The sequence below is a fragment of the Pteropus alecto genome, unplaced genomic scaffold, assembly GCF_000325575.1.
Source record: "Pteropus alecto unplaced genomic scaffold, ASM32557v1 scaffold41, whole genome shotgun sequence".
Classification (NCBI taxonomy): domain Eukaryota; kingdom Metazoa; phylum Chordata; class Mammalia; order Chiroptera; family Pteropodidae; genus Pteropus; species Pteropus alecto.
Genome location: NW_006430464.1, coordinates 31,128 through 46,017, shown reverse-complemented (window position 1 = coordinate 46,017; position 14,890 = coordinate 31,128). Strand labels below are relative to the sequence as shown.

The window sequence follows — 14,890 nt, the reverse complement described above, 5'->3', positions numbered from 1 at the left end:
GCCCAGTCCATCCGCAGCCTGTGCCCTGCCAAATGAGTCCAAATGGAGGAATGCTTTCACCAACAGGCCCAACGATGATTCCACGGAACTGCTGAATTACTGAACCTAAGAGTGGGTGTGGAACCTGAATTTGTCAAGAAATTTATATAATTCATTATATCAAAAAATTAAGAGAGAAAAACCTTTACACCAACAGATAAGACATCTTCCGACAAAATCTGGCAGGCATTAAATAAAACAGGGACTGAAATACTTATATGTAACAAAAACTATATATTTACTTTAAATCGATAAGCATTACATTTAGCTTTGTGACAGACTCAGAGTTGCTTGCTGTGACTAAAGATGACGAAGACTGGGCCCACAAAGTTTCCTTAACACATTAAAGGGCATTCGCTTCTCACTGAACAGAACTTTAGTGATAGCTGACAAGTTTAGATACGCAGGCATCTCATTACGAATAATTTCTAAGCAGTCTATAATTTGTTTTGATTTTAAACATTTTATTGAAACTTTCAAACACACAGGAAAGTAGAAATATTAGAACAGTGAACCCCCACATACATACAAACCACTCCACTTCCATAATTATCAACATTTTGCCAATTTCTTTTCCAGTTCACTTTGCCAATTCTTTTTTTAAATTTGGATATTCTGTCATTTCATAAACATGTAAGCATGTATCTCTAACACACGGGAGCTCTTATTTCTTAATAATCACATTGATATTATCATCCCTAACAAAATTATTATTTCTAAATATCATCTAATACTCAGTGCATGTCCACCTTTCCTCCATCGTCTCCAAAATGTCTTTTTACATTTTGTTCAAACTAGGTAATGCCCACACATTGAATTTAGTTGATATGCCTCTTACGTCTCTTTTAATCTGTTAACAGTGCCTTTCTTTTCTTTTTCACGCCACTTGGTTGGGGAAAGCATGTTGTTTTGTAGAATTTTGCACATCTGGATCTGCTTGGCTGCTTCCTTGTGGTGCCATTGCTTTGTTCATCTATTCTCCAAATTCTTGGTTCAAAGAATCGGACTTATGTGTTTCATTCCTTCAGTTCATAATTCTGGCAATAAGGCTCTGTAAGTAGCGGTGTGTTATACTGCATTATATCAGGTGGTACATACTGTCTAACAGTCTCCTTTTATAGAGGTTAAAATTGATCACAGGGCTCAGAAGTGTTCAGCTTGATAAATCCACTGTAATGTTCTCACTATAAAATCTTTCACGTAATAGTTTTAATATCCGTTGAAGATCATTTTTCTTGACCCATTATTCCAGTAGGAAACTAGAAAATTGTGATTTTCCTAACCCTATCAATCTATTTACTCGTTAGATTTAAAAGCCACTCTGATGAGCTTTTGGTGGCCATAAAACTTGGTTCACATGGGAAAAGCAAAATAAATGATTCCCCCACTTACTTATCAGAATAAGCTGGTACCCAAGCATCATCAATAGCTGACCAAACTGTACAGCCACAACCAAGAAACTGTATAACTACTAGTGGGGTCACGTAAAGACCCAATTTCCACTGGCTGACGGAGCAATGTGAACAAGATAAAGTACAATCTTTAATAAAATGATGTTTTCTTTTATACAGGAGTTTTATACACAAATACACACACATGAACATGCACAGACATTATTAAATTTCCAAGTGGTTAGTTTCCTTTTCGCCATCTCTTTGATAGTTTCTAATTGATCTTGGATGGTACTCAGACAATAGGGATTATAAAACATTTACTTTTGGGACTTTATTATGGGAAAATAATGTCACGTTTCTCTTTGATTCTTAAGTACTCTTAATAACCTCATATTCATGAAATTCATAAGGTTTTCAGCATGAAATTTCTGATGCGGTTTACGTGATGGAGAACTTCTCACATTCGATACAACCTCCTAGATTTTATCCAGAATAAATTATCTTAAATTCACTAAGTGCTGAGCAGCCCGACGGGAGGCTTTTCTACATTGTCTGTCTATGGAACATCCCTATTGTATGACTTCACTGATACTAGTGATGACAACAATTACACATATTTACAAAAAACATGCTATGTGGCTGCTATTTTTCCAAGTTATCAACTACTTAATCCTTACAAATCTATTACAGTGTGGCAGGCTGACTCTGAATTGGCCCCAATGGTCCCGGCCTCCTGGTATTCAGACTCTTGTGTAATCCTCTTCCCTTGAGTGTGGGGCAACCTAGTAATTGGCTTCTAGACAGCAGAAGACAGCAAAAGTGATGAAATATCACTTCAGTGATTAGACTAGGCAAGATTACAACTTCTATGATGCTGGCAGACTCTTACTGCCTTCTTGGCTTGCATGCTTTGATGAAGTAAGCAGCCATGCTGAAGAGGCCCATGTGGCAAGGAACTGAAGGTCAACCTTCAGCCCGCAGTCAGTCAGAAACCGAGGACCTCAGTGCAATAGTCCTCAGGAAAATGCATTCAGCCAAAAGCCACGTGAGGTTGGAAGTGGATCCCTTCCCCAGCAGAGGCTTTAGTTGAGACTCGGCCCCAGCAAAAACCTTAATTTTAGCCTTGAGACCCTGAAGCAGAAAACCCAACTAAGTTTGCCAAGACTCCTGACCTATAGAAATTGCAAGATAATAAGTGTGTATTATTTTAAGCTATTAAGCTGTGATAACTTATTACAGACCAATAAATAACATACACGGGTACTGTTATCGCTATTTTACAAGTGAGCAAAATGAGGCACAGAAGTTTAAGTACCTTGTCTAGTAACACACTAGTAAGAGTGAAATGGAAACGATAAAGCTAAAAATTTTCCTACATTCGTTATTATTCTCTCACATAAATTTGCTTAAGATAAACAATGTTTGAATGGTGAAGGATGGCTTTCAAAGCGCTTTTTTCTGTAACGTACAATTTCTTACGCTTAGATGTGAGCATGAAACAACTTTTCTCAAAAGTTAACTTTCTGATGTTCTGTACCATGCTATAAATTCGAAAGCTTTCTTGTATTAAATTCCATTATGAATTTTCTGATGTTGAGTAAGGTGTGAATGCTGTCTAAAGGCCTTCTTACATTCCTTGCATTTGTAGGGTTTCTCACCTGTGTGAATCCTCTGGTGTTGAGTGAGAAATGAATAAAGTCTGAAAGCCTTACCGCATTCCTTACATCCATAAGGTTTCTCGCCAGTATGAATACTCTGATGCTGAGTCAGCTGGGAGAGGAGTCTAAAAGGCTTTCTACATTCCTTACATTCGTAAGGCTTCTCACCAGTGTGAATGCTCTGATGCTGAGTCAGTTGCGAGAGCAGTCTGAAGGCCTTCCCGCATTCTTCACATTCATAAGGTCTCTCGCCAATATGAATGCTCTGATGTGAAATAAGTTGTGAGTAACTACTGAAGGTCTTCCAACACTCCATGCATTCGTAGGGCTTCTCACGCGTATGAATTCTCTGATGGCGAACAAGTTGCTGTCTTAACCGAAAGGCCTTCCCACATTCCTTACATTCATAGGGTTTCTCACCAGTGTGAATACTTTGATGGACAGTAAGTTGCTGGCATATTCTAAAAGCCTTTCCGCACTCCTTACATTCATAGGGCTTCTCACCAAAATGAATTTTCTGATGTACCCTAAGATCTGGACTACATACGAAGGCTTTCCCACATTCCTTACATTCGTAGAGCTTCTCAGCAGTATGAAGTCTCTGATGTCGAGTAAGGTGTGTACACTGCCTAAAGGTCTTCCCACATGCCTTACATTCGTAGGGTTTCTCACCAGTGTGAATTCTCTGATGGCGAGCAAGTTGCTGATGTACTCGAAAGGCCTTCCCACATTCCTTACATTCATAGGGCTTCTCGCCAGTATGAAGTCTCTGATGTTGAGTAAGCTCCTGGAGCACTGTAAAAGCCTTCCCACATTCCTTACACTCATAGGGTTTCTCACCAGTATGAAGTTTGTGATGTCGAATAAGGTGCGCGCGCTGTCTAAAAGCCTGCCCACATTCCTTACATTTGTAAGGTTTCTCACCAGTATGAATTCTCAGGTGCTGACTAAGTGTGGAGCGACGAATGAAGGTCTTCCTACATTCCTTACATTCATATAACTTTTCTCCATTGTGAATTCTCTGATATTCAGCAAGAAAATTATGCTTTTTGTAAGAGGTCATTTTTTCGGAAGTAATTTTCACTTGCCCAAAATATCCCTCTTGTGGTTCCTTTGGCCCCTCAATCTTGCTTTTGCATTGCCAATCGTTTGTAAAAATGGAGTCCTGAAGGCTATAGCTTTTAATTCTTTCCATTACCTCCCAGTGGAATGAATATATTTCATAAATATCCTTTTCTGGAGAGAAAGTATTGATCCTGTATCTGGACTCCAAATCTGAAAGAAAACAAGAAAGCAAACACATGCCATTTTCCTGTTCCAGAAGAAAGAAAACGTCTATAGAGAAATAAAAGGCACTGAAAAGAATGCCTGTTACGAGTGAATGAATCGGATATCTCTAGAACACAAGCATTTCTGCTACAATACCACATATGTGTACCTAAAACAAAACAAAACAAAAAAATCTATCTCCTGCAAAATTACACACCGAAAATTAGGATTTATGAAGAAAACAGGGCTGGAGAAGACCACTCAAATCTATGCAACTTCATTAGCAGAGCACTAACAAATATAGTAATTGGTATCTCAAGGGAACCCAAAAAGCACCTTAAGCCTGGCTGAAGGCCATTTCGTGGATATTAAATGCACAAACATGAAGTAGAAATGCTGGATTTCAGGCACTGAGACACTGCACATGAAAATAAAGCCCTGAGCCAGTGGGGCTACCACTAAAGTGGGAATCAGGTGAAGTGCTATGTGTCTTTGGCCAGGAGCCATGCAAGGTTGACTGTATACATCTCTGGGAGGGATCCCTGGGTGCAGGCATTTATTTCGTAATGTAGGGGAGGCAGGGCTCCTAACAAAGCATCAAACTGAAGGTTTTTGCCTTGACTGTTGAATGGTATAAACCCACTACTATTCTGGCTTCATTCAAGTACGAAAAGTGGCATTTCTGCTAGTTAGTAGTGAACCAACTAACTTCCACAATACTGAGATCTATCATTCCCTATTTTGCATCACTATTAAGCTAATTTGTATTCTGGATTATTAATTATATTATGGACCAGACTTTAGTCTCGAACATTTCAAAAAAAGGAAAAGGAAACAGAATAAGGAAAGTCCAGGGAAGGAGGTGAGCCTGGTGATTGGGGAAACAAGTTATAGCGATGGAGGCCTGATTTAGATGTGGATAAGAATCCCCTGAAGATCTGTTAAAACTATACAGAGGTATTTTTAACCGACTGAAACAAAAGCTACAAGACTAGGGTTTTTATTTTGTTCTTAATTATATTCTCCGACAAATAATTCTGAGGCTGATCAATGTTTGAGTCTCTCTATTTAAATATTTTCAATGATTTCTCTTCACGATGAGAATAAAATATAAATACCTGAGCAGGGATAATAAGGCTTCTGGTGATCAGCTCCTGTCCCATTTACTCTCTCTGTTCATGCCACAAAGGCCTCTTTTCAGCACTGAGTGCGCTACAACTGTTCCCACTGAATACAACTGTTCACAGGTTGCTCCTTCTTTGAGAAATCCTCTGACTTTGTATGGTTGGCTTCTTTTCATCCCTCAGATCTCAAATCAAAAATCACATCTTCATACAAATTAGTAGTTGATAGTTGGATACGGGGATGGGGAGCACACCACAGGGAATGCAGTTAGCATTAATATGATGGCTAAGTGGAGGGCCAGGGAAGGGGGGAGCACTGGGGGGAATCGTTTTATGAATAATATAGGTGTCTAACCAATGTACCGTATACTTGAAACTAATTTAAATAAGTAAATTTATTTTTAAAAAGTCACATCTTCATAAAGCTAGTCCTGCTGATCATATTTAAGTCTATGCACTTTATGCTCTATCCCAGCAATCTACTGCTCTTCTTTGTACCACCCTCCCCAATTTTGGAATAATGAATTTATTAATTTTCTCATTTGTTATTCTCATTTGTTAGTTTCCCAGTAGCAGAAACACTCTCTAAATTCATTTACCATTAATGAACCCCAAATACATCATAGATGTTACTCATTTAACTCCCATTATTATGTAATCGTTAATATGTACATCTGTCTCTAACCTTTGACACTGCACTGTAATGACATCTCCAGTAGAGTTTATACTACTACTCATCAATCCTACATTTACTCAAACTTTGTTCCTTCATATCTGTCCTAGGTACTCCTTTCCACTCTGCATATCCAAAGCAACTTTTGTATTTCCCAGAAAATCTCAAATATTTTTCAGTCATGCTAATATTGACAGGCTTATGAAGTCCTGAGCAAAATGCAACGGTAAATATTGAGTATATCAGAATAACTACCAAATATGGAAGGGGGCTTCGAATCACTTGAGTGCAAGAGAGTAAAAACAAAAGCTATGCTGGATATGCGCTCTAAGATAGTAATTCGGCTGGGGGACTTACATGAAGAAAATCGAAATGTGGAATGAGGTGAGCAAAGAGATGGAAGGAGACGGGACAGAAGAGATGGGAAGTTTTTTTTCTGCAAGTTCAATGTATAAATGTATAAAAGTGTCAAAGAATGAGAAGTAATAAAACCAAGAGACATCTTCGCTTCGAATTTTAAAAACTCTCTACTGAAGCTGTAGAATTTCTAGAGAATATTGAAAACACCACATTTCTAGAAACTACGAAATAGAGCTACAGATCATAGAAAATTCATTGATACATTTAAATTCTTAGTGTAATAGAAATGAAAATATATGAGTACTCCACTCAAGTTAGAAACAGAACAAAATGTACTGAGTAACCTAGAAAAAGGGAAAAAATGAAAATAAAAGCAGAATTTAATTAGATAACAGAAAAAAAATTAATCCACAAACCCAGGTTGTTTTTTAAAAAAATTAATGAAATATTAGCCATTAGTTAAGATAACAAAGATAAAAAGGAAAGTATTCAAACAAAATAAAAAACAGCAACTATGCACTCAGAGACAACTAATCAGGGGTCTCACATTTTTGCACATCTTTTGACGACCTTTGTTGTGGGCTCTTTTCAAGAATGTTTGTGTAACAAACAGTCTAGAAAGGGAGAGAGAGTATCTCAACAGGCAGGTTTGCTAACTGTTCCACATAATAAAGGTTACTATCTCCCTCAAAGAAAAGGTCGGGTTCTCTAAAGAGGCTCAGGGTTCCTCTCCTGTAACAAAGCTCACAGCCTGTTCAGGTATCTATCTACACCCATCCATGGCACCCCCATGGAATTTGGGTGCAAAGAAATGATGCAAATATGCTGATGCTCACGCTGCCTGTTGGGCTGTGAGCAACGGAATCCTGTTTTTGGCTTAGGAGTCCTGTGTCTTCTGCCAGCATCCATGACACTGTGGCAGGCTAACTTGTTAAGCTTGCAAGTAAAGTAAAACTGCAGATCCTTCACAGTTCTTGACACTAACGAGTAATTAATAAAACAGCATTTTGAAAATCATAAGAAACTACTATGCCAAAAAGGGTAATTTTCTAATATAGAGAAAACAGTCAAAAACCTACTTCAAAAATTATTTTGAAGATTATCAAAACTTTAGAAAGCACATAGTCCAATCATATTGAAAGTGACCCAGAACATTTAAAAAAGAAAAAATTCCAAGTTATTTTTAAATGAGTTTAAAAAGGAATAAAAGTCCAGTAAAGGAACAATTATACCTCGATGGAAAAAAAAAACCATAGTAAAGGAAAATTATATGTCAATATCACTTATGAAAATTCATGCAAAAACTCCTTGAGCACATGGAAAGAAAATATAATTAAATGTGGCTTATTCTAGGAAAGCAAAGGCACTTTAATATTAGAAAAATCTACCAAAATAATTCATCATACTCATTACTCTAAGGGTAAAATTCATATGATTATTTCCACGGACAATGGAAAGGCATCTTAATTCAAATCGCACTCATTCCTTATTTTTAAAAAAGCACTCGAAATAACAGGAATATATGGTTACTTGCTTAACATGATAAAAAACATATTTCTTAGCCCAAAATCTACATTTAACTTAGTGAAGAAACATCGGGCACATAAGGAAGCTTCAGAACTGTTCTAAAACTTGACTGTGGTGCCAGTTACACAAGTGTATGCATTTGCTAAAATTCCTAAAACTGGACACTAAACTGGAGTGGATTTTGATGTATGCAAATTACATAATCATCAATAAACTACCTGAAAAAGTAAAAAAATATAAACACACAAGATTTTGCTTCCCACTAATAAAAATAATGCCATCCTCACGGAGTGTGTGGAAATTCTCTGTACCTCCTGCTCAATTTTGCTGTGAACCTAAAACTGTTGTAAACATGAAGTATATTTACAAAAAAAAAAAGTGAAGTGTCTTTTCCCCTGAGTCACCCATATTTTACTTCTTTTTTCTTGTTTGGAAATAGTTAATAATGAACTCAAAGCAGTTTTTCTCTCTGCCTGTATTAATTTGTAATAGCTTTCTTTAGTCACTAGATTATCACCTAGACCAGAAAAAGCCTGCAGATTACCTGACGCAATATAATAATACTAGAGTGATTTGAATTAAGGATCAGCACTACGTTTTAAATATATTTGTAAAAATGGCTTTTTAAGTGTGTGTCTTAAACGATTAGGGCAATTTTTGCTTGAGATTTTCACAAATGTACACAGCTACCACTGATAAGACTGAGTAGATGATGCCCTAAATCCACGTCAGCTTTCAGGAGACCATCCAGTCTATTTATTTGTATAACACCAGGTGACCTCATAATACAGAAAGCTCTGGAGGACATCTCAGCAGGACAACGAAAGAGATGAGGATATGACTCTACCTGCACTGTAACATTTAGAGACACTCCCCCTACACCAGAGGAAGTGCTGCCCCTGCTTTGGGTTAACCAACTTTCATAGGAAAAACCATGACGTGGTTCCTCCCTAAGGAAGTCCAAATGCATAAGAAGGGTAACCATAAGCTGGCTTACATTTTTTATCAACATTCTAGGATTGTCTCTCAGTAGAAAATTCTACTGAAGGAGGAAGAACATAATTTCTTTTCCTCTAGAACTACAAAATTAGTCTTTTATCAGAATATGCTAGTCTAATTGTTTTCTTTAATGCCCCTCAGAAATGCAATCTTGCTGTAAGATCCAACAGATGCATATTATACAGAGAGGTAGAACAAAAATAATGCAATCTAAATAAAAAATACCAATGGACTTATTTGCTCTAGAATTAGACACGATTCAAAAATCCATATGGAAAAATAAACAACCAAGAATAATTTTTAAAAACCTGAAGAGAGGAATGAAAAGGAATACCCCAAGTTATTAAAAGCATACCAAAAAGAATACCCCAAGTTATTAAAAGCATACCAATAATTAATATAATATATTCAATAATTAAAATAATATTGGAAAAATAAACAACCAAGAATAATTTTTAAAAACCTGAAGAGAGGAATGAAAAGGAATACCCCAAGTTATTAAAAGCATACCAAAAAAACTTCGATAATTAAAATAATATATTGATAAAAAAAAAAAACCTGAACAAAAGTATTTAAATTTTTCAGTAAACATACTGGTGGTAACAATATTGGTGTTGTTATTCTAAATTTAAACATGTGTGTGCCTGTGTATCTGAATAAAGTAAATTAGCATGTAAATTTCATTAGGAACTATGAGCCTTGCTTGTGGAATGCAATACAGAATAAACCAAAAATAATAATAATAATAATAAACCAAAGAGAGACCTGGAAAGAAAGAAAAACAAAACTAAATCATAAAAGCAAACGCTGGTGAGGAAGGGCCCTCTGGCTCCAGGTGGGATTAAGAAATCTGGCAAAAAGTGAGCTGTTCCATGTGCCTCCGGCACAGTGCTGACACCTCCCTACCTCCAACCACCACCATCCTATTCAAAACCACCATCATCTTCCACTGGCACAAATGAAACAGGCTCCTACTTGGTCTTCCTACTGCCCATCTTGTGCCTATTCACTCTGTTCTCCAGACGGATAATTACAAGACAAATCAACTCATGTCACTTCTCTTCTCAAAAATCTCCAATAGCTGTCTACCGCACTTAAAGTCGCACGCCTTCCCCCATAATGTACAGTCAGCTAAGCTTTCTGACTTCATCTCATTATTCTGTTTTTCACTTACCTTTGGAATAATCATTCTAATCATCCTGGCCTTCTTGCTATTCCTCAACATACAAACTTCTGCCTCCACCCAAGGCCTCTGCCTTTGCTGTTCTATCAGGATTATCTTGCTTTAGATAGTCTCATGGCCTGAACTCTTTTCGCCTGTCTCCGCTCTAATATCAACTCCTCAAAAGCCCTGACCACCTGAAAACAAACCCGTTTACACCTGCCAATTTGTTTGCTTGTCTTTTTCTTTGATGAAGCTTAGTATCTTTATTGCAACGATGAATTTTCAACTTCACATCCATGTATACGATGCTGATTTAATGTTGTTTTAATGAGCCTTTTATTAAATATCAGGTTGTTGACATATAATACATTTTATGTTGACATATTAACTGACATATATCATTATTATATTCTCACTTTCCTTAATAATACTTGTCACTTCCTAATATTATTTATCTATTTACTTATTTACTCAGGTTCCTTAATCCTATTAAAATGTAAGCAACATGACTTCTGGGACTTATCATTCTTGTTCGCAATTGTTCCGCTGGTGTCTATAGCACAGTATCTGGTTCAAATTGGACACTGAAGTATTTGCTGACTAAATTAATGAATACATTTTTAGATAATGAAAGACATAAATAAAAAAACAGAAGCTATAAAGATGTAATTTAAGTTAAATAAAGTCATAAGGATGGACTAGTAATTAGATAGTATTGGTGGCCTTAAAAGAGGGAGAGAGAATTCCACTCATTATTTTTGAATGTTAAACCAAGCTTGCATTACTGGAATAAACCCTACTTGATCATTTTTAATACTGAATTTGGTTTGCAAATATTTTGTTAAAAATTGTATATCTGTGTTCATAAATGATGAGTCTGTGGTTTTGGAGTTTTGGGGGGTTTTTTTGTAGTATCTTTGTCAGATCACGGTATAAGGGGTACGCGGTCTCATAAAATGAGTTGGAAAACGTTCTTTCTTTTTCTACAGAAATGTGTGTAACACTGCTCTTACTTCTTCCTTAAATAGTAAATGGAATACACAATGAAATGATCCGGGCCTGATGTTTACTTTGTGGAAAGATTTCTGATAATAAATTCAATTTCTTTAATAGATACAAGGTTAATCCATATTTTCTTTCTCTTGTGTCAGTTCTGGTAAGTTGTATTTTTCAAGGAATTTTTAAATTTGTCAAATTTACAAGCATAAAGTTACTCGTAGCATTTTCTTATTATTCTTTTAATGGTTATAGGATATGAACTGAAAACCCCTCTTCTACTCCTGACAGTAATTTGTCTTTTCCTCTTGATTAATCAAGTTAGGTGTTTACCGACTTGGTTGATCTTTTCAAGAAATTAACTCTTGGCTTTATTAATTTTCTCTACTTCTTTTATTTTTCACTTCTGTTGATTTCAGCTTTTATATTTATCATTTTTTCCCTTCTACTGAGAACAGCTCCTCTCTTTTTGAAGCGGGAGAGAAAACATGAGACATGAGAAACAGAGAGCTGTCACCAAGGTCAACAGAAAGTTCCTTTGCTAGTCCAGGCTTAAAAGATTTTAATTTGCATCCCAAGTCCCAGGCCTTTTCTCCACGGACCATGGGCTTTTGAAGAGACATCCCCAAGGACATCTAAAGGGTGTGCCTTTACCCTAACCAGCTTAGCTATGACCTTAATGACTTCCCCACGCCTGCTAAGCCCTCACTCACCAGGGTAGTGTCTGCTTATCCCTTCTCTTACAACCATCGGGCTCTTTCTTTTTTTTTACCACGTCTGGTTTAGAAATGGACGGTCCTGCTTAAAAGAAAAATGTGACATGAAATTAGAAGCCCAAAAGTCCTTAGATTCAGATTCGGTTAGATTTACAATTAATTACAGACCAAAATGGTATTTTATAAAGCCTAAGAGCAAGGAAATGCAAAGGAGTTGAAGAACACTCATACTATGGCGACCTCAGGACCATAAGAAATAGACACTAAATAGTCAAGAAAAGCCCTTAATATAATTTAAACTCATACATGCTCTATTGAGAGACACTCTTGTGTAGTAGTTGAGAAAACAAAATCTGGATCCGACTGCCTGGGTTCAAATACTGCCTTTGCTGCTGTGTTCCGTTGGCAAATTATTAACCTATTGTGCCTAAGTTTTCTCATCTGAAGTGAGGATAGTAATAGTGTATTCCTCACAGAGTTGTGAGGATTAATTCTCATAATGCTCAGAATAGGGCCTAAGCACAAATATACATAGTTATATATGTATTTATACACATAATGTGTTTATGAAGTATGAGCTGTTATTATTATAATTTTGCTTTCTGTGACATTCTCATATCCTTTCTAGAATATTCATTCGATGTTACAAGGAAACATTCTTAAATTTTAACCTTCAGTCGCAAAGTAGGTAGAAGTGAATATGTCTGTTTTAGGAAACAATACATTTAAACATTTAACTGAGTTTTACGTGCACTTTGCGGATCCATGTCATATCATGTAAGTTCTGTAGGCTCCCATTTTTAGAGACTCGGAACCCTTGTGACTAGAACTCTCTATGAAGGTAGATTAGAAAGGTGTGTTAAGCACCTACATCACTTCTGAGGTCAAATACAATGTGAAATCTGGTTTCTTGAATGATGCTTCTGTTGTAAGCAACCTAGACTTCAAATACAGCCCCCTGGATATTAATGAAATGAGAAAATTACACAGCCTGAAAAGTATGAAGGACCTAGCAGGATGGGAGTGATGGCATGCTAAACGGAGGGACCTATTTCTAACCTAACGAAGCTTAAACCATTCCATTGGAACAGAGAGACAGAATTTATCTAGTTTCTCAAAACACTGTCCTAAATTGACAGTAGAGAAGGCCAATGTAATTTGGGATAAATAGCCTTACCTAGTGAAATGAAGTTGCTATAATTCTCCCACATCACATCCCTATATAAGTCCCTCTGAGCTGAGTCCAGGAATTCCCATTCTTCCTGTGAGAAGTCTATGGCCACGTCCCTGAATGTCACTGAACCCTAAAAATAAAAGAAAAAAACCCCTTAATTTATTTCTTGTGAAAATAAACGAAATACTTTTTAAATAGAAAGAAAGGCGATCGAGGATTGCATTGCAGAGAGGGGGCCACATGGCAGCGAAGAGGGTAGGGCTGAAAACTTACGACATGCATAGGAAATAGTAAAAAAAAATCAGTGTCACTGAAGCAGAGCGCTACATGTCTTGAATAGTCCTGAGGCTGCAGATAAAATTTTTACCCACACATATCTGGAAATGAATATAATAATAACTGAAAAAAATTCCAATTAAATGAAATGGTACATAGATTTCTTCAAGCTGTGTTGACGCCAAAAATTCTTAAGAAATCTGAGGTCTTCTATCTTTTTTCTTTAATGCGCAGGAAAAAATACTGATAAAAATTTATCCTGGATGTACTATAAAATCTCTAAGAAAACAGACTCAAGTCCATCATAAAATCAGATTTTATTATAAATGTTTTCCCTGTTATGACCAATTCTTTAGCAAACTTTCTAAAATTGGCTCCACGACAGTCCACATTTTAAATAATTTCAATCTCTTTTTTTCTATTTAGATGTTTTATTTCAATATAATCTCAAAAGTCATCCTCGGCTCTCACCGTCTACGTTATCTAACACTTACTTATGCATCTGGATGACCCTCTTACTCTTTTATCAACCATCATCCCTCAATAAACACCTTTCCCCAGTCCTGAGTCAGGGGCTACCGAATCGTGAAGACATCAGTCTGGACCAGTGGTTTTCAATGAGGACTAATTTTACTCCCCCGAAGACAGATGGCAGTGTCTGAAGACAATTCTGACTGTCACAACTCGGGGAGGAGGGTGTCGGTGTTACGGGCGTCTAACTGGTGGAGGCCAGGCACACCTTCAGACAGCTGGCAACACAGAGGATAGCACTCTACAGCAAAAGATTCTCCGGCTCGAAATAGTAACAGTTTCGAGGCTGAGATACCCCACTCTGGACCAGCACACCTGTACAGCTACACAGTGGACATGCTCCTGGTACTTGTCTCTCAGGGTTTCCCCGAGAGAATGCTTGGTCACTCTATTGCAGTCCTGTTCTGATTGTCTCCTATTCATCCACTGGAGAGAGAGGGACCCTTCACCCTCGGTAGCATGAGATGGCTGGATACCCGACACCACACAGATGAGATCGCCACTAGTTTATTAGTTACATGTACTCACAGTCCAGGGGTGGAGGACACCCCATGTCATGCAGGGCCGCACAAGGGTTGCACTCAGGAATACATTGAACAAGCAGGGTCTGTGGGAGGCAGGCTTTGTAGGAAAAAGGTGAGGTATTCCCTGGTTCCCACAGGTGTGATTGGCTTGTTTGCAAAACTCTGCAGGCAGCGGTGGTGGTGGTGGGGTACCCATTACGTTAAGGACTAGGAGGGGATTAGCTGGTCTGGCATATAGGGGATCTAGCCAGTAGGGAGTCTTTTCTGCTGGGTGGCAGGTATTTCTGGTGAGAGCAGGAGAACTCATGGTTAGGCCTTTGGACCCTTGATAAAGTAAATGAAATTTTAGGCCTTAAAATACAAAGCCCTATCACATCCCTACCTAATCCACACAATCCTAAGAGCTTTATAGAGACTGAGACCAGTCAACATTAAATCTCATCTTACGTGCTTGGGAAACTGAGG

The 14,890-nt window shown here is 37.4% G+C and overlaps 1 protein-coding gene across 1 annotated transcript in view; it reads right to left on the bottom strand.

Moving 5' to 3' along the window:
* Positions 1–482: 482 nt before the first annotated feature.
* LOC102887716 (zinc finger protein 14 homolog) overlaps positions 483–14,890 on the bottom strand; it is a 17,047-nt gene continuing 2,639 nt past the window's right edge. The window contains 4 exon segments of the mRNA XM_015591859.2: positions 483–4,366; positions 11,918–11,955; positions 11,957–12,002; positions 13,098–13,224. Of these exon segments, the coding sequence (XP_015447345.1) occupies positions 3,000–4,366; positions 11,918–11,955; positions 11,957–12,002; positions 13,098–13,224 (1,578 nt within the window). The 3' untranslated portion in view covers positions 483–2,999.